At 39.4% G+C, this 21618-nt stretch overlaps 2 protein-coding genes across 2 annotated transcripts in view; one reads left to right on the forward strand and one right to left on the reverse strand.

Annotated features, from left to right (window-relative positions):
- esamb (endothelial cell adhesion molecule b) overlaps nucleotides 1-19836 on the reverse strand; it is a gene marked incomplete at both ends in the record, with an annotated part of 48246 nt that extends 28410 nt beyond the window's left edge. The window contains one exon of the mRNA XM_081370420.1: nucleotides 19767-19836. Coding sequence (XP_081226546.1) covers nucleotides 19767-19836 — 70 coding nt within the window. The remainder of the gene's footprint in view (nucleotides 1-19766) is intronic.
- Nucleotides 1-21618, forward strand: part of lim2.3 (lens intrinsic membrane protein 2.3) — a gene marked incomplete at both ends in the record, with an annotated part of 157370 nt that overhangs the window by 55736 nt on the left and 80016 nt on the right. The window lies entirely within an intron of this gene.

Here is a 21618-nt window from a genome sequence, read left to right on the forward strand (position 1 = left end):
AAAATAATAGCAAATTCAAAATAATAAAAAAATAATATAATAGTATAATAATACTACAATAACACTGAGAGCAAACATGATTAGTTGTTTAAAAGCAGCAATTTTCCCTTCTCTCTGCAAACAGCAATGGTGGCATAATGCCCTTTTCACAAGCTGGGCATTAAGTCTTTTATGTCCCCAGAGTGTGTATGTGAAGTTTTAGCTCAAAATACCCCACAGATATTTTTATATAGCATGTTAAAATTGACAATTTTTGAGGGTGAGCAAAAACGCACCATTTTGTGTCTATTCCTTTAAATGCAAATGAGCTGCTGCTCCCGGCACAGAGGGCGGAGCTACAACAGCTTGCACTCACACAGACATGTGTAGCAAGTGTGCTTTAAGAATAATTTGTGATTCCACTTGTCATGACCATTTTTGGGTCTTCCTTTCCGTCCGCCATGCTGATCTGGGGGTGACGCACTTTATTTCTTCCCAGTCTGCATGAGAAATCATAGCGGTAGGTCACGCAAGTTTATGTGCTGATTAAACAAGGCCGTATTTCTTGTAACTGATTGTTTTATATGTAATACTTGTATAATCGTGACTTTAACCCCCGCTGTAGTGGACACACATATGTTTTATTTATTATTTTTATTTCTATATTAATTTTATCCTTTATTGATTACAGTGTGTCGTGCATTGCTGCCGCACGCTGCTCTAAAGTGCTGAACAAGTCCTCATATACTGTTCTGTTACTGCAGGTACATGAATTATTGTTGTATGTTCTGAAAATGTGTTTTGTAAAAGTTTATGCCCAGTCTGCATGAGAAATCATAGCGTGTGTCGTGCATTGCTGCCGCACGCTGCTCTAAAGTGCTGAACAAGTCCTCATATACTGTTCTGTTACTGCAGATCAAATAAAGAGAATTGAGAGACGAACTACAGCGTTCATGAGTATTACTCGAAGCCTAACACAACGCAGATAACACACCGCTACAACTGGTGCCGTGATCGTTGCTTCACTTTTCGTGGGACCAGGCTGGTACAGACGCGAGTGAAGGAGTTGCCGGGGTGATGGGCGAACGAGCGCCGCTGCAACGTGACTGAGCGCTGCACGTGACTGAGTGGATGAGAGGTTCGCCTTTGGTATATGAGATGTGAACTGAACGATCTGATTCCAGGAAACTTTTGAAGTGTCAAAGGGGACTGAAATATTTTGATGATTGAAGTTAATTATAGCCTATTGTAATTTTTTATTTTTATTTGGTAATCCAAAAAAAAAAAAAAAAAAAAAAAAAAGGAAAACAATCAGAAGTAGTATTTTAATTTGATTGTCAGAGACTAATATGGAGGGTTTTAATGGACAGATGAATGTGGGCAGAGGGAGAGGTGTACTGAGGTTCATGCAAGCCCATCAGACAGGTGGGGCTGATAAAATAAGTCCACTTTCATCAACCCCTATTAACACAAGACATGCTAATATGCCGACGCCCACTGTGTCTCAGTCTTGTGCCATTTCAGATGATTCTGTACAGTTCTCTGATGTAACCACTGTACCAGTGACTCTGATAAATGACATAGTAAAACAAATAGGTAGCAGCATTGGGCAGAACATCCTTTCCTGTCTTGAATCTGGGGGTTTTGGCCAAAACAGGCAAAGTGATTCAACTATTAATGTAAGTGACTTGTCAAAAGTCAGCTTAGTTGTTAAGCAAGATGTAAATGAGCCCCCGTTTTTCAGAGGTGATGGGGAAGAGAAAATTTGTGTTGACGAGTGGATGGAGACCGTAAAAATATGTTTGAGAAAACATGCAGTTCCCTTGAAAGACCAAGCCGAAGAGGTACTGACAAAGCTAAAGGGCAAGGCACGTGATGTAGTTAAAGTAGGGCTGAGAAGTAACCCACTGATTGACCTCAGTAATGGTCCAAAGCCAATTTTTGACCTGCTAAAACAACACTGCAGTGATACTGTATATTCATGCATGCCGTTGGCAGATTTTTACGCCACTCTGCCTTTAAAAAATGAGAATCCATTCGATTACTGGATTAGGCTGCATAATGCGATCGACATTGCTGGGGAAGGACTGAAAAGACAAGGAAAAACTCTTGATGACCCCTTGCGTGAGGTCACAGTAATGTTTATTCGGAACTGCCCTGATCCAGAGCTGGCTCTGATATTTAAGTGTAAGCCACTGGATGAATGGAATGCAGCTGATGTGCAGATTAGACTGGATGAGTATCAGAGGGAGAAGAAGCTAAAAGAACGCAAGTCTAATGTGCATGTGAGTAACATTGCGTGTCATGCCCAGTCAACCAATGCTTTGTATGCTCAAGGTATGGAGAAAAGTGCAGCAGTAGCTCCAACTCAGGATACCGAGCGCAGTAGTCAGGATCAGTCTTTGAGTCACATGATCAGACTGTTGGAACGAGTTTTGGACCAGAGTTCTTACCAGCAGCCGACTAGAGTGAACAGACCTCAACATAAAGTACGAAGTAGTGTAAACAAACAAAATGTTGCATGCGAAGTATGTGGGGATGGAAGTCACGATACTTTTTCACACTGTCGAATTAACCGCTTGTGCTTTAACTGCCATGCCCCTGGCCACAGAGCATCATCCTGTTCCGCCGGGACCGGCCCTAAACCAAATGTTCAACAAAGCGGTCCTGACTCAGCTCAGTTGGGAAACTAGATGGCCCACATGCGGAGGGGACTAGTGGTGGGCCGTGCATAATGTCCCCTGATAATGAGGATATCGATTTAGCATCTATATATTCTGAGTTTTGCAGTACTGTTGACGACAAGACTAAAGTGATTTTTCAAAATGTTCAGAGACTTAACACAAATGATGATCTGTTCTTTACTGATGTTTTAATACAGGATGTTATTTTGCTTCGAGCCATGCTTGACAGTGGGTCTATGGCCTGTACAGTTAGTACTCAAGCTCTGTCCAAACTCATAGAAGCAAAAGTACTTACCCCAGATGACATATCTCCAACAATACTCACACTGATTGGCTGTGGTGGTCAGAAAACGAGCCCACTGGGAGTGTGTGATGTACAGATGAAAGTGTTCGACTGCTCCTTTTCTGTACCTGCTTTAATTGTTGAGGGGCAGAATGCTGACTTAATTTTGGGGAGTAATGTCATAAAACATATCATTCACGACATGAAAATCTCTAGTGATTTCTGGGGGAGGGTATTTGAATCACAGAGCAAGGACTCTGATACAAAAGCTTTGATTCAACTTTTGAGCAATGTTGAGTCATGGAAAGGGGCAGAGCCACCTAATAAAGTAGGAACTGTAAAGCTGAAACATGCTGTCACTCTTGAGCCCATGAAAGAACATATAGTGTGGGGAAAATTAATTAGTGACAAAACCCTATCAGCAGGCAGTACAATTGTTGTGGAGCCCAGCACAGCGCGCACTGCACCGAGAAATGTGCTGGTGGGCAGGATAGTTGTGTCCTTATGGGGGGATGGTAGTACGCCAGTCAAAGTTATTAACCCATCGGACAAACCTGTCTGTCTGAAACGCAACTGCAAGTTGGCTGATGTGTACACCTGTATGGCTCTTGAGGACTTTGATGTCGACTATCTTTGCATGTCTGATCAACCGATGAAAAATTTGGAGTGTAATGGATTAGAGACTGACAGCCAAATAAAATGCAGTACTGTGAAATGTGAGACAGGGAGTCAACACCGTGCGCCACATGGGCCCGCTGGCTCAACGCTGTCTAGCCTGGGACTCCATGACGTTGACATAAGCTCAAATTGTTTGTCGCCTTACTGGAGAACGAGGTTGGCTGAACTATTGATCAAGTACGAGTCGGTATTTTCACGTCATGGGCTAGACTGTGGTAGGGCCAAAGGCTTTGTTCACAAAATCTGTCTAAGTGATACTAAACCTTTCAGGCTCCCTTATAGAAGGTTGTCACCATCTCACTATGAGAAGTTACGAGAGGCATTGAACGACATGGAGGAGCGTGACATAATCAGAAAGTCAACAAGTGATTATGCATCGCCCTTGGTGTTAGTCTGGAAGAGGAATGGTGATTTGAGACTGTGCACAGACTTTCGCTGGCTGAATGCGCGCACCGTCAAAGATGCACATCCTCTTCCGCATCAAGCAGATGCACTTGCGGCTCTCGGTGGTAATGCATTCTTTTCCACAATGGACTTAACATCAGGCTATTATAACGTAGAAGTGCATGAGAGCGACAGAAAATTCACAGCATTTACTACTCCATTTGGTCTTTACGAATACAACAGGCTTCCGCAGGGCCTATGTAATAGTCCTGCGACATTCATGAGGATGATGATGAGCATATTTGGTGATCAGAACTTCATGAGCATGTTGTGCTATCTTGATGACATCCTCGTTTTTGCTCCTGATGAACAGCTTGCTTTGGAACGACTTGAGATGGTATTCCACAGACTTCAAACTCACAATCTGAAGCTGTCTCAGAAGAAGTGTCATTTCATGAAACCTTCAGTTAAATTTCTTGGCCACATTGTGAGTAGTGAAGGAGTGACTACTGATCCTGAAAAGGTCAAAGCTATTGTAGACATCACAGAACAGGATCTTATGGAAGATGGCACCGACATTCCATCACAAACAAAACTAAGGTCATTCTTGGGGATGGTAGTTTTCTACCAGCAGTACATCGAAGGCTGTTCTCGCATTGGTAGACCCCTCTTTGCATTAACATCGGGCATGAGGAAACCAAGGCACACCAAAGGACAGAAACGTGTGATGGCAGGCAGAAAACTTACCTCTTCTGACTGGACCCAGGAATGTCAAGATGCATTTAACTCACTGAAGCAGGCTTTACTTGAAAGAGTCACTTTGGCGCACCCAGATTTTAGCAAACCTTTCTTGCTGTCTATTGATGCGTCCAGTAATGGGCTTGGTGCAGTTCTTTCTCAAGTGGTGGCGGGTGGGGAGGTTGCTCGTCCCATAGCCTTTGCTAGCAAGTCACTTAATTATGCCCAATCAAGGTATCCAGCACACAGGCTAGAGTTTTTTGCTCTGAAATGGGCAGTCTGTGACAAATTTAGTCACTGGCTCAGGGGTCAACAGTTCTCCATATGGACAGACAACAACCCGCTGACCTACATTCTTACGAAACCCAAGTTGGATGCTTGTGAGCAAAGATGGGTCGCGAAGCTCGCACCATATAATTTTGACATCAAATACATCCCTGGGCCAAAGAATGTAGTCGCTGATGCCCTCAGCCGTGAACCATTTGTGCGACCCAGTGTGTTCCACCGACTTACCAGAGTTCCCTATGATGCTCTCTTGGAGGAGTCTCGTGCAGTGAATACAGACAATGTGCAAGATGTGTTTCGCTGGTCATGTCATCCCTTTGAGAGGCAAGCACAAGACAAGCCCTGTTCAGATGTTGAGATGAACAATGCTGCTTTGTCAAGTCAGGCTGGTATTTCTCAAGAAGACATTTCGGCCATTCTGCAAAGCAGTAGACAACAAGAAAATCATGTTCAGCCATATGCTTACCTGCTTCCACAGCTACTTGAGTCAATCATTCCATCTCGGTTGTCAGATGATCCATTGCTGTCAAAACAGGAGCTGATGGACTTACAACATGCTGATCCTCACCTGAACAGAGTGCTTTTCTTTGTGGAGCGCAAACGTAGGCCGTCTAGGAGGGAAAGGAACAAGGAAGCACCTGGTGTTCTTCGGTTTTTGAGAAACTGGAACAAACTGTCAGTAAGAACAGGCTTATTATATCGTGTCTCCAAAGATGTCGTCACACGAAAGAAGACTTTTCAGTTCATTGTGCCTGCTGCTCTCCGTGATGTAGTCCTCAAGGGAGTACATGATGAAGCTGGACACCAGGGACAACACAGAACTCTCTACCTAACCAGATGTCGGTTCTACTGGCAAGGGTTGGAAAAAGATGTAAAGGAGTATGTGAGATGTTGCAAAAGATGTGTTGTCAGCAAGTCACCAGAGCCTGAGGCCAGAGCTCCACTGGAAAGTGTCAAAACATCAAGACCACTTGAGCTGGTTTGTGTGGATTTTTGGTCAGCTGAAGACTCGTCCAATAAGTCTCTGGATGTATTAGTCTTGACTGACCATTTCACTAAGCTGGCTCAGGCTTACCTTTGTCCTAATCAATCAGCGAAAGTAGTTGCGAAGCAGCTATGGGACAATTTCTTCTGCATCTACGGCTTTCCTGAACGAATTCATTCAGATCAGGGAGCAAGTTTTGAAAGTAGCCTGATTTCTGAGATGCTTCAGCTTGCTGGTGTTCGTAAATCACATACGACTCCATACCACCCAATGGGAAATGGGAGTGTCGAGAGGTTCAATCGAACATTGGGGAACATGATCCGTGCCTTACCACCTAAAGCAAAGCACAGATGGCCTCAAATGTTGAAGTCTCTCACTTTCTGCTATAATGCAACAATACACGAGACAACCAATTTCCCGCCATTCCAGCTGATGTTTGGTAGAACTCCTAGGTTGCCAATCGATATGATGTTTGACTCTGTGCTGCTTGATGACCAGGTGGTTGATTACAACCAGTATGTGCAGTCTTTCCGAGATGATCTTGCACAAGCAATGAAAGTGGCCCAATGTTCAGCTTCAAAACAACAACAGAGGCAAGCCAATCTCTACAACAAGAAGCAGAAAGGTGCTCCAGTGAACATCGGTGATAGAGTGCTGCTGGCCAATAAGGGTGAGCGTGGCAAGAGGAAAACCGCTGATAGATGGGAGAGTCACATCTACATAGTGACAGAAATGAACAATGAGGTCCACACGTTCCGTATCAGAAATCGTGAGACGGGAACTGAGAAAGTTGTTCATAGAAATCTCATCATGCCAGTGAACTTCCTACCTCTTCAGAATGAAATGTCAGAAGATGATTCTTCCATGAATGTTGCCTCGAGCAGATCAAGTCTGTCTGTGAGCGAAAATGCAGAGTTGAGATTACCTGTCAATGAATCAGAAGAAAGAACTGTGGCGTGGGTATCGGAACTCCCAGGTTCCGAAGTTGCTCGTTCTGAGTCTGATTCTGTCCAGTTGATTGCAGATGAACGGTCTACTGTCCTGTCGGCACCTAATTCTACAAGCCTCAGTGGTCGAATGACATGCAGATCTTTGACAGGTGAACTTGATGTTGATAGGTGCAGTAATCAGGCAGAGGCTGATGTCGATACTGCCGTATCCACTGACCATTTACTGGAGTGTTCCAGCGTACCTGCAACTCAGGGCGGGTCATTTACTGTCAAAACCAGATGTGGGAGAGTGGTTAAACCAGTCATTAGACTGATCCAGAATATGCACCAGAAGGTTATGTCTGGGTTATAGATTTTTTTTTTTTTTTTTTTTTTTTTTTTTTTTTCTCCTGTTTATAGAGGTATCATATATGTGAATAATTAAATACTGTGATTAAAATTCACGTATCTGTGTTTGTAGTACCTTGAAAGAAGGGAATTTGCGAACAATCTAAAGTAGATAGAAATGTATAAAGTGCTGTACTAAAATGACCACTAGAAGTATGTAATATGTAACAGGCATATTATTCCTTTGGGTGTTACGAGGCTTTGCAACCCTCTTACATTACTATTTCTGATAAGAATAGTCTTATGACTGGAGTTTAGTGTGTCACTTGATTTACAGTATTTTCTCTTGGTGCTATGAAATGATTTTGTTTCTCTTAGGGTCCTCTATTATGTGCTTATATGTACCTGTTTTGTTTTGAGTGACTTGGTAGCATATTGTGTTATTTTGTTTTGTCATGTACAAGCGGAAGTCAGCAGGGGGGAATGTAGCAAGTGTGCTTTAAGAATAATTTGTGATTCCACTTGTCATGACCATTTTTGGGTCTTCCTTTCCGTCCGCCATGCTGATCTGGGGGTGACGCACTTTATTTCTTCCCAGTCTGCATGAGAAATCATAGCGGTAGGTCACGCAAGTTTATGTGCTGATTAAACAAGGCCGTATTTCTTGTAACTGATTGTTTTATATGTAATACTTGTATAATCGTGACTTTAACCCCCGCTGTAGTGGACACACATATGTTTTATTTATTATTTTTATTTCTATATTAATTTTATCCTTTATTGATTACAGTGTGTCGTGCATTGCTGCCGCACGCTGCTCTAAAGTGCTGAACAAGTCCTCATATACTGTTCTGTTACTGCAGGTACATGAATTATTGTTGTATGTTCTGAAAATGTGTTTTGTAAAAGTTTATGCCCAGTCTGCATGAGAAATCATAGCGTGTGTCGTGCATTGCTGCCGCACGCTGCTCTAAAGTGCTGAACAAGTCCTCATATACTGTTCTGTTACTGCAGATCAAATAAAGAGAATTGAGAGACGAACTACAGCGTTCATGAGTATTACTCGAAGCCTAACACAACGCAGATAACACACCGCTACACATGCACTGAACATTTCAAAAACTTTTAGCCTTTTATGTTCAAACCGGAGTCAGACAATGATGGAGAGACTCAAGAAGAAAGTGACATGCATGTAGAATGCAACAGGACATTTCTGAATGGTTAATTGATGAATTTATGTAGCTTATGTGTAGTTATCTTCTAGTCATTAATTAGCATATTCTGTCTTCTGTCCTGATGTCACTAACTCAGGAGGAATGTCGTGTAGTCCCTACCAGCCGTTTGTTGTAGTCCTTAAAAAATGATTTCTTTAAAAGTAAATATCTCCCTTTGCTTTGAACTTTGAGCATTGTAACTTTGCAGATGTTGTTCATGCTCAAACTGCAACATTACATAACTAGAGTTAAAAAAGTGAAATATATCAACCACCCCTTTAATTTGATTTACCTAATATAAATTACTTAATACATAATAAATAAGGCTGGCCAAGTCAGTTCATAAAGCCGTCAAGTGTCAATTCTGCAAGCATTATTTCAGGGAGCTGCTGTCGTTCTGTGGTGTGAAAGACAATAGCATTCAGTACGATAACAGTAAATGGGTTATATTATGCGAGTGTGTGTGAGCAGGAGCGATGACCAATCCCCCGACTACTTTTTCCAGGGGCACTTTGTGGATCCTTAGGGGATTGGACAATGTTCCTTAGGCCATGTAGCTAAGCTGCCTCTTCACACTATAATCCCATTACCAGCCCAAGCTGTCTTTACGGGGAAAAAGACAGGCCGATTCTGGCCTTAACGAACAACATTTCTTAATCTGTGACTTTTCAATTCCCTGTACAATTGCATTAGGCATTGCTAATATTTCAGAGAGTGGGTGGAAATCCCTTTTCACATGCTATGTAGGATTTCAGCAGATCTACTCTTGGTTACCAGCCAACATTTTAAAATAAGACATATTATCTGGAACTATTACAATAAAAATGCAATATTTAAATGGATCAGGAAGAGGAAAACGCACAAGATGTTAAGCTAAACAAGTCTGCCTACAGAAGTAACCTGTCCACTGCCATCTGTACTGAAATTAATGGAAATTTGTCACACCAGCTATGATGGATACTGTAGATGTCCTCTTTTGCCAGAAGGAAATCGTTTAAAAGGCCTGTGCATCCTTTGCCCTATTTTTTGGACAGAAAACCTATTTTATATACCTGATGGTCATTTTTTATTTTAATTGAAAAAGAATAGCACACTTCCCCTCCAACAACCAAACAATTCCTCACAGGCCTATACGCGGGGGTCTGGTGAGGCAACATGTTCCCCTAAATAATTGATCACACCATCAGTTCACTATGACTTCAACAATGTTTTCTCATTGCATTTGAGATGTACTAGCTTGAGCTATTCGCATTACACATGTTCAACTAAACAATGACATAAAATAAGAGAAAAGTCGGGTCTTGCTATAACTAAATACCCTATAGTGAGCATTTACTGCAGCCACACATTTTCCCAAACATATTCCTAATGGTCCTTTCCATCTCGCTTCTCTGCTTGACAGTAACAGTCTGCTGCTCAGAAATAATAGATGCTCACTAAAACACTACTTCATTTGCCACAAAGATAGTCCATGTTAAGTCTATGAGGGAAGCCTGAGGAGATATGCATTTCAATCCTAAAATGACACTCACTTAGGAAATCACAAAGAATTTAGCGATTCTGCTTCAGATTCCTGAACAATGTTTTTATAAAAACTAAATAAAACATACAAACTTTTGACACAAAAGAAAAGTAATAATGAATTCCATAATGATTTTGTATTATAAAAAATATATATTGTATTACACACAACGCTGGGGCATGCCTGTCAAAAAAAAAGTCTAAGTCTTACCACTGCAAAAATGGCACAAAAGCATTTATGCAAACTTATAGTCATAATGGTGTCGACTTGTTCCTGGGTGCAAGAATTCAAAGAGTAAACGTTTTGCAGCTTTTGGTTTCCAGTGAAGGATTCTGTCAGTTTCACCCAACCACCCGAAGCAAACACTGTACAGAAAGCTGTTGCCATAGACTTCCATTTTCACCATAATGTGGTTTAAAAAGTAGACATAGTACGATACAATTTTCAGTGAAAACCCTACCCTTACAATAACTGTTCTGTTAATAACCCTCTGTCGATCCGACTGTCCTTGGATGGGGATACGAAAACACGGAAGTATAATGAAATCTGTTTTCACTAAACCCCTGGAGCTAACGTGAATAAACGTGAATTTCTCTGTCCATGCAACACAGAGAATGAGTAAAATTTTTCCATTTAAATACACAACTGACATTGTAATAACAATACAAAGCGGGTTGAAAATGGGCAAAGTTACACTTTTAACAGAAATTGTGAATGTAGAAGAGGAAAATATCCAGGGTACTTCATGTTTATGTGAAAGCTATTTACATAGGTGAGATAAATGTAAGGCACACAGAAAAAAACACTACCCAAGTAGCCTGCTTACTTCTCATTTGTAAAGCAAAATAGTGAGCCCCTCTTTACCATAACTTCACTGCTCTTTATCAGGCTTTATGTTACAGACTTTGACAATCAAACTATTAAGGGCAAATGGTTAATAAACTCACTGAGCCCAATGTACACAGCACAATTTCCACAGCAGAATGTAGAGCACTCCAAACCTCCACAGACTAGGATGCCAGGCTTATCAGGTCCAAGCAGGTTTCACAGATGCTGCTCTGTGCGTGGAACTGGGACTACATCAATTTAGCAACCAAGCTGGGGAAAATTGAGGCCTGACATAGAAATAAGAAGGTAACACAACTTTGAAGATGACAACTAATTTTCAGCTGGATGCATTTGCTATGAAGCCCAAGTTATTTTTTTCCATACTGTACTTTTGAGTAGTCTATAACTTAAAAAATTTGCTCTATTTAAAAAAAATTAAAAATAATAATATAGATACATACATACATACATACATACATACATACTGTACACACACACAAATGCTTCTGTTTGGGATCCGTAATAATTTTTTATGTTTTTGAAAGAAGTCTCTTATGGTCATTAGGGATGCATTTATTTGATTAAAAATACAGCAAAAACAGTAATGTTGTGAAATATTATTACAATTTAAAATGAACCTATTTGTATTTTAAAGGTGGGGTAGGCAATTTTTTTATAAACACTCTTTGTTATTCTGGTTGAAACTCTTTTCCGAATGGAATGATACACTGTCCTACCTGTCTGTCAACATACGTATTTCCATACCTCCTCGTGTGCTATGCAGAGTTAGAGAGACAGTCACCGAGAGCCACAAACAAACAGCAGCCGCCTTTTACAGTTCCTCCTAAACCAAAACAGCGAGCTTATGCTGCGTTCACGCCATGTCGTAACCTTAATTACGAGATGGCAACCCATGATATTCTACCCGGAGCTGTTCATGTCCTCAGACTCCAATTTATGCGTTTCTATGTCAACACTATCAATGCAAAATTAATCTGTAGCTCAGTCAGGTGGCACAAGTAAGAGCTCTGCAAGTACTTTACCTTCATTATTATTGTAATGTGCTTTGAGACTTGAGGTAAATGAATGCCATCTCTCATCTCGTGACGCTTTGCGGACTCGCATGAGATCCCACCCTCAAATGGGATATTATGTGAGCTCTGAAGGAAGGGTGGAACCTCATGCTTTCAAAGCTAGCTTGCTATTGCTAGCCTCTCCGAAATTGCCTACCCTACCTTTAATATATTTTAAAAAGTAATTTATTCCTGTGATGGCTAAGCTGACACAGGATCCTTCAGAAATCATTCTAATTTGCTGATTTGGTGCTCAAGAAACATTTCTTAATATTATCCATGTTGAAAACAGTCGTGCTTCTTAATATTTTTGTGGAAATCATACTGTTTTCAGCGTTCTTTGATAAACAGAACTTTCAACAGCATTTATTAAAAGAAATTAAATATTAATTTCACCAAGAAAAAATCATACTAACCCTAAACCTTTCTCTCTATGTATATGCAATATCAATATTAGATTATAAAAAAAATATATATATCAGTTTATAAAACTGTTGTGCTGCATATATCACACTCACAAACATGCTGTTGTATATCAACACATTAATCTTAATTTCGGATCTAATAATTACTGTCTTTGGAACTTTAACTGCTATTTGGGGATCCAAAATGAAGTCATTATTGTGATTCATGCTGCAGGTGCTGACTGCTGCCCCACACAAATGACTGCAAGCTCAGCCCCATCATGGCAGCTTATTCTCTCTAATTACATTTGCAGGTGATGGGTGCACAGCATGGCAAACCTCTTCAACCTCAGATATTATCTCATATTGCTATTCCTCATCCTCGGGCACATCAGAGTAATTGCTGCTACTACTACCAGAGGGATGCCATAATAAAAAGCCCTCATAGATAAGAGTTAAACACATGCGGCCCCCCTCACAAGATGTCTGTCACGTGGAGTCACTGCGATGAAGGACGGACAGATGGATGTGGATCAGCTGCACAGATGTAGCAGTAGGGCAGGGGGAAGTTTAATAAGAGCTCAGGAGAGATGGGGGTGAGATGTTATGCTCCATCACGATAAGAGAGAAGAGAACGGATGTCTCCATGGCAGAACAGGGACAGTGAGAGCAGGGGGGAAAGGCAGATGAAAGCTTAAAACAATCAGTGGCGTTAATCTGCAAGGTGTAACAGCTGCTCCTGGTGTATTCTGAGGTGGCTGGCCCGGATCGGATCCTTTAGGCCCTTATTAGCCTCGCTCGACCAGGTCTAGCATGCCTAAATCCAGGTCACACCTCCTAAAAAAACAAGATTCCTGCCATTCCCCTCAGACTATCCAGGGTAACGAGGATTACGTACCTCTAGGACAAATCTTGACTCTAAAGGATCATGTACATCCTTTAGGATCATGTACAGTAATGAATAGCATTGACTAAATTCTATATTGTTTATTTCACTATATTGGGTTCTCAGAAACGTTCCAATTTGCGTTCCAATTTGCTCCAATAGCAAAAGACAGAAATCCATGATGACTTTGCAGAAGAGTACAAAAAATCAAGAGATTGATTATGCGTCAGAAGAGAGAAAGATGTCAAATGCTGTATTAGAAAGACTTACGCAGCAGCATCAGTTTTCTGTAATTTAATGTCAATGTAATTTAACCGAGTGTAGTGTTATAATAAACATGAAAAAAAAATGTAAATATAATTTTTTAGTTGTTGCTAGATTTACGATGTTAATAACTGTGGAAAAGCATCATCAGTCTGTGAAAAGGGTCCATGTAGCACTTGACAGCTGATCTAACTGTCCATCCTAAAGAAAGGATAAGTTTATCTGTGTCTAATCCCACTGAAATAGCTACTTCTTCTCAATAATCCTCATAAAACATACTATGATCATATAATGATGCTATAGAAGTGCCTATGGCATATACTGTAAAGCGTTGGAGTGTATGGTCAGCTAGTTTGCAGATTCCCCAGGTGTCTCTGAAGCCCACACAGGCACACAGCAGTGTGCCCAGAGGACCCATGGCCTCATTTAGATGGCTGAGATCCTCATTACTGTATCCACTCTCCCAACTTACACCTGCTGTAAAACAGCGTCGAAGTCGCCTACGCTTCGGAAAGCGACACAACAGCACCTTTGTACAAGCAGCGGGCTCTCAAGGGAAGTGCAACTATGATGCCATGTTGGTCCGCTGTTGAAATTGTATGCAAGTTTATAAACAGATTGCAATTATAATTATTTGAGGATCATGTTGAGAAAACTGTATGGCAGGGGCGTCAGTTCTTTTCGCTGCACTACTTCCCGCAGGTGGCAGAGAGAGGGGGAGGGCAACAGGGCTGCAGGTGTGATATATGGCAGCACTTACATGAGATGATCTAAAGCATTAATGAGAGCTGAATCTGTCTCTTGTCTCAGATCTGTCAGGATGTTTCTTGACAGATGAATGTGAGCATAATGGTTTTCAGCCATATACTTTCCTGGTAAATCCTGGAGTTCATAAGAGCTGCACATCCAGAGTAAAAGACACTGTAGTGTAAGTAACATCTGAAGCAAAAACAGCCGGCAATATAGTGAATTCAAAATATATGTAAATAGGACTGTGTGGTATAACAGCAGAAACATGCCATCCAATTATTATATTTATATATTGTATATACTATCATAGATATATTCGCACAGAAAGTGGGAAGGACCTTATCACACGTTAAAGCAATGTAAAAATAGGGAGTAATGCAAAAATACGTTGGGACGTGTTCCGCAAATGTCAACATGAAATGTTATTAGGCACTACACAACAGAGCAATAACACAACATACAAAATGCGAGTTGTGGCTCGTCCAATCAGAATTTAGATTCAGAATTATTTTTATAATATTAGCTTTACCATTTTAAAGGGGTAATGAATTGAGATATCAAGTTTTCCTTGAAGTTTTAACATGCAAGAGGTCATCGTATATTAAAAACATCATGTAAGTTTCAGAACTCAAAACTTCCTTGTTAGTCCCAAAACAGCTTTTATTGAAGCCAAGCTCTAAATTGACTTGTTTTAGATATTGTCACATTATGACGTAATAGTGTGATGAAAGACCAACTCTGCAGAATCAGATTAATGCCTTATTGTACATCATCGCATCTTTGGCCCGGCCCACTGGCGCATTGGTGAGATGAGGAGAAATCCGCGGATCTCTTACAAAAGACCCTAATGCTAGGAAAGTGATTATTTATTTTCAACTACATGTGAATGTCTCAGTAGAGCATTACTTGTTTGTCCAGTACATTTCACTGTGGATTCTTAGGCAAATCAGTCGCATTTCGGTGCAGAGTTTGCAAACAGACTTTTACTGCAAGATATGGACCTGAAAGTAATGCCGCGACATGAAAGTAAACGTGTTAATTCTAATGCCTAGTCTGTGATCAGTGATATATGATATGTAAAGATTCATGTAAAGTCAGATGTTTTTTGTCTTACTGTTTAGCGTAAGTAAATCAAGTCAGTGACTAATGGTCAACTTCACATTGTTTCACTTAGTAGAATGAAAATAATCTAGTATTTCAATTGATTAAATTATATATAAAGCGATCAAAGAACCCTCCCTTTATAATCACTGGAGCTGTCAATCACAACATGAGACTCTTGCCAAAACTCCAGTTATAATCGATGTAACTGTCTACACTGCACAATGAATCTCTTATTTACACAGTGTTTGCACTGTTAGTTATGATGTAAGTATTCCAGAAATTGAGTTGCAGTGACGAGATCACTGCATTCATGCGCTCAACGGACATATCTGTCATAGGCTACAATGCTCATCGCTGCAACCTTTCATGTGATGGGAGTAGATCTAAATCTAAACCAAGACTTTTCACAATTTGTTAATTTCGACAGCTGTAACAGTAAAAACATAGTAAAGATTTTGAGAGAGTTCCACGTGTAATACTTATTTCACATGCAAAGATGTTAGCCAATCAAAGCAGTAGGCGTTTACACTGAAGTCTCCCAGCAGACACACCCCTTCAAACAGAGCGACCAAAATCATCCAAAATCAGGGTAGAAAATGGCCTTTAATTTCTAAAATGACAATTTTGATGTTAAAATAACATTATAAGTGCACCCAAGGAAACATTATAAAGAAAAACAGTTCATGACTCCTTTAAGTCTTTGTTTTAGCTTAAATGTTACATAATGTGCAGCTGCTCTTGCAGTGTCAGACTTTCATTTATTTGTTATAAAAAATCCAATGTTTTAGTTTGCTTCCATCCGAGTTTAAAAAAGAGAAAGTAATCAAATGATTAAGTTTTATTTGTGAAGTATTTAATTCACTCTATTTTCCAAAAATAGGCATTGTCACAAGGTTACTTAAATTTGACCTTTTTTCCCCAAATTATAGAGTGATATAAACTGTTACCGCCATCATGTAAAACAGGGGTGGGCAAACTTTGTGGCTCAAGGGCCACACTGGGTTTTAAAATTTGACAGAGGGCCGGCCCAGTAGCAGATTATGAAACACGATCTCATGAAAGTGCGTATCTATACCACAAATTATGAAACACCATCTCATGAAAGTGCGTATATATACCACAAATTTTATTTCTCGTGCCATTTATACGTCACAAATGTTTTTTTGCATGCATGCTACGTACTGTAAACCCCTTGGTTAGGATTAGGGGTGCGGCGGAGTGCGTGCCTATTACACGCCATAAAGTGCGTATCATATGCACGCGAAAACTGCGTAAAAGCACTACAAATACAATTCGTGGTATTCGCACTTTCATGAGATCGGGCTGAGCAAACACATTTACGTTGTGGCAACGTCTGCACGAAATTCTGAGAGACAACATTCTGACAATACATTTTTTTATGCTAGATATCCCCCATTTAGCATGCTATGTTTTGAGGTTAATTTTTAATTAGTCAGATGTTAGATAATTATAGCCTATACTTTTTAAATATTGTTTATCCTTATTATTATTTAATGGGCCTAACAGTGAATTAGAAACAAAACACCTGCAAGTGTAGGCTACACTTAGAAGAGTAAAAATTAAGATTACATTAATTCAACTTTATTAAAACTGCAGGCAATCAATTTGCACTTCCAAAAGTCATACATGTGTGGAAAAAAACGAATATATACAAATTTATTTTTATGTATAATAAAACATAAAAAGCAAACAAAGGCAGATCAGAACATTTAATGAACAAAACCGGGTTCTGTAGCCTACATGGCAGACAGGGGAGCGTAGTCGAAAGCCGGGCGATAAAGGTCGGTAAACGGAATCAGTCAGGATACATCCACAAATCCAGAGGAGCAAAGAAACTAAATAGCAGACAAATCAAAGGAAAAACTAAACAGGTGTGCAAGCGGTTACCAAACTATTTTTTTCTCTGTGAGTTTCCAAAAAAGGAAAAAACATTAACGTGTAACAAGTCTATGCGCTTAAGCAGCTGTCTGTTCAAGGAGTGCTGAAATGTCAATTATTACAGACATACGGCCTTTGATCGGACTTCGGTGAAAAAATATTTAGCTGTCCACTCCTTATTAAAAACTCGGCATTCAGTGTCCATTTTTCTTTTCTTTGATCCACTCATTATTAATTTAACACGTAGCCTACATTTAAAATATTTCGGCTGAATCCTCAGCGTGAGTGCTTTAAAGCGACCATTATAACGTGTCACTTTGGTTTCCATAGTGACGCGTCATTGCTTGTTTCGTGACACACCGCAGCCACAACAGCGCTGAATGAATGATGATCTACTTTTATGTCATTTTTTCTTTTTTACATTTGTTATCTATGGCATGAAATATCTGATATTCCGATTGTCAAATATATGCAAAGCAATATATATATATAACGCAAAGTATTGCAAGAAAAAGGCAAAATGAATGCGATCTTCAGACAATTGTTTAAATACTCGACGGGCCGGATTAAACAGCCCAACGGGCCGTATGTGGCCCGCGGGCCGTAGTTTGCCCACCCCTGATGTAAAATCTACGTCTAAGTGCCAAAATCTGTCTTATAATGATCTGTATCAAATCAAAAGATTGATTCCAACAATAGATTGGTGTCAGGGTTAATGAATTGAAACATGGATATTTTTTTTGCCATTATTAAAATGTTCTTTGCTGTGCAGGGGGCAAACATAATTGCCTCTGGTAGGTGAGCATTACTGTTTCTAATGATGTCTGTTGTGAAGGCCCAGTGATCCGCACTCAATTACAGCCATTGATTATCCACCTCCGGCTTTTCAGAGGATAAAACAGTTTGTTTAAACATCCTGCCATTTGCTACAGGTGGTTTCGAGCTTAGAGAAAACAAGCATTTTAAAACATTTCTGATTGGTAAGGACGACATAAGTATGGGGAGAATTAAATGTTAGACTAAACTATCTTCCCTGAAAATATAATCACAATTGACCTTGTACATTCTAGGAAAGCAGTTAAGATATTTGCACAAAGGTTGTACGATCACAAGTAGATGTAACCCAGGGACTAGAGGGCCACATTGACCACAACTGAATACTTGTTCAAGGGACTTAAGCCATCTCCTGTGGGGCTTTTCCTTTAAATCGGTGTGGAGTGTATTTAAGCTGGTATGGATTAAAATACGCTGGATAAATGGCATATAAATCCTTGGCATTTTCATTTTCAGAAAATTTTAAGATGATAGCAGGCACTAATAAGCCAAACTTAAGTTTTATTGTTATTAATAAATAAGGGTCTGTGCCTAAATTTGCAGTCTACATATAAAATGCAACCTTCAGACCACCTTCAAACCTTGAGGTTTGTCAACGTGTGAAGTCATTACTTAATTAGGTGTAATATTCTACAGGCTACCAGATTAAAGTGAATGTGCAGTGTAGTAATTTTGCAAGGCAGCATATAGGTGGCAATATTATTTTGGGTGTTATCAAGACAGGTCACACAAAACAACTAAAGATTTGCAGGCGGCAGCAATGTCATCTGGCAGTTTCCCCATTATAAGGCGCATTCTCCATATAATGCGATAATGGTGCCTCCCTGGAGATACAGAAAACACCACCACATCAGCAACTTGCCATGTTGGAAACACAGACTAAAACCCTGACAAAGCAACCAATACCTGTTTAATATATCTCACTACATTTCAAAACATCACAAAGGTTATGAGGGCATGTGAATGCAATTTTGTTATTTTCAACCTTTTCAAGGAAACAAGAATTATGAGTTTTGGAGCTCTAAAGGAAAAACTGCAGCACACTGACACAGTTTAATCTCTTCAGCCAGCACTAAAAGTGAATTCGTACCTTGTTCTTGAGTGCAAAATTCAACGGATTACAAGCTCCTCTGACTTGAGGCTTGTTGGAGATTAGTCAGGAGGACAATGGTCATATCACAGTACCAGGAATCACTGTCACTACTTTCAGGCGTTGGCTACAAATGGCTCTATCATGTCAACAATCTTCATTTTAACACCTTATTTATACTGGGAATTTCAAGATTCAAGTCATGTGATGACTTCCCATAAGCAATGAATAGCATGGCTTTATACTTCAGGATGAAATATCTTGGTAAGAAGTAAATATCTGTTTAAAACTTCTAAAATAATATTTCATAACCACAAAACAAATTATGAGAACAGGCGTTATTATTGATGTTAGCTATTACTTTCCATCAACTTTTGCTTGAATGTTAACACATTATTAAATACTACAACATTAAAGTTATCTTATTGTATAAGAAAATGTAATTACGTGAGATAAACAAAACCTATGTAATAAATATGATCTGAGAGTTCAATAATGATACAGACTCTTTTAACTTTCTCAGTTCATCACAGCATCAACAGACGTAACATTTGCTCATTTAGAAGCTATTTCTATTGTATAGAGTAAGTTGATATTTCTCTCACCTGGAAACACCCACAGTAAGGTGAGAAGCAGAAGAAATGTTGGAGGTCTCCAGTCCATCAGCCTCTCCATCGCTCCTCTCGAAGCGCCCGCTCGCGCGACAACTCATATAGCATCTAGTGATAGTGATACTCTCGCGCTCTTCGTATTCTGCATGAGCTGTCTTCTGTCTTCCCTCGCTCTTTAAAATTAATATTTTGGTTGAGTATATCAAATCATTCAACCCCGACAGAAGAACCCGAGTCAAGCTTGTAAATTCCCTCCTCTTCCCTCATCCGCGCAGCTCAGACATTTGGAGAAGTGCTCTTTGTCTAAAGCTTCGGTGCTTCCTTCCTTAAAATAAACTCTGTGGATATTTTGTCAAGTATTTTAATTCATAACTGAAGTTTTTAGTAGTTCTTGGAGGGTACGAAGCGAGTCTGTCACCTTCCACTAGCAAGTCTAGATCATGTGTGCATGAAGCCACGCCCCTTTCTCTTTACAGGTGTTACGAGCTCCTCGATCATTCCCTCTCTGCATTACCCGGAATAGCCGATTAATCCAAAAACTATTTTAATGTAATTTTTATTTTTTTTATATATATATATATATATATATATATATATATATATATATATATATATATATATATATATATATATATATATATATATATATATATATATATATATATATATATATATATATATATATATAAAACACACACACACACACACACACACACACTTTCCATACACATGTTTTTATACAAACTGTATATTCTATCCCCTAACCCTAACGTTACCCTAGCCTTTAACACATCCCAACAGAAAACATTTTGCATTTTGTTTTAAACATCATTTGGATTATAATTTATAAGCTGTTTTCCTCATACAGGACCAAAATATTTCCCCACAAGGTAAGTTAAAAAATGAATGTATTACCATCTTTGGTCCTTACAACACTTGGTTTACCAGGACCAAACACTCACAAAATCAACTAAAAAATTCATCCTGACATAAAACAATAACAAAACCTGCAACAAAACCAAAAGTGCAAGCACATTAATAACTCATTCTCCACTGCATCCTAGGACAAAAATATTGTTGGTTTAACTTTAAAAAAATAGTAAGTTACCTGGCTGCCTTACAATTTTGAGTTTATTGAAATGATTTTTTTTTTTAGTTAATACAATGGAGATTGTTTATATAAAATTATGTTATCTGAACCACATAAGTTGATTTGACAAAAGATAAAAAGTTGTGATAACAAATCATGAAAATATATATTTTTTACAGTGGGTGAATGGGTCTAAACCACAAAACAATTTATTTCCTGTACGTTCATTTGAACTATAAAAACAATGCATTCATCCTCACCTGATCTGCTTGTTGGTTACAATTTAAAAATAAAAAAGCTGCATTTGAGATTTTTCTATGGTTAGGATATTTGACCTAAGAATAATTTTCAGTGTACGTTTCTTTCAGACTGAATTGGTGCAACCAATTATGGCGAATGCATTGTGACATAAGTTGATCTGTGATATTAGGCTATAGGCTACAGGAGACGCCATATACAGACCCTGAGCAAAGCTCATTCTCACCCTCTCCGATTGGCCGGTTGCCATAGAAACACATCCGAAGTTCATGCATTAGCGCTGCTCAATTATTGGGGACTGGTGAGCTCAGGTCTTTGATTGTCTTGTCTGAGCTTTACATCTAACTTGGAACTACAGGTACAACGTGTCTGGCACAAAGACTGTGATTAAGAGAAAATGGTCAAATAAGTTTTGGTGGAAGGTCAAACATGTGGTGTACGCTTCAGTTATTCAGTTTTAAATGGAGCTAGTTTTACAAATTAGCTCCATTTCCTGAC

This window comes from Scardinius erythrophthalmus (genome assembly GCF_964197995.2).
Source record: "Scardinius erythrophthalmus genome assembly, chromosome: 7".
Classification (NCBI taxonomy): Eukaryota; Metazoa; Chordata; class Actinopteri; order Cypriniformes; family Leuciscidae; genus Scardinius; species Scardinius erythrophthalmus.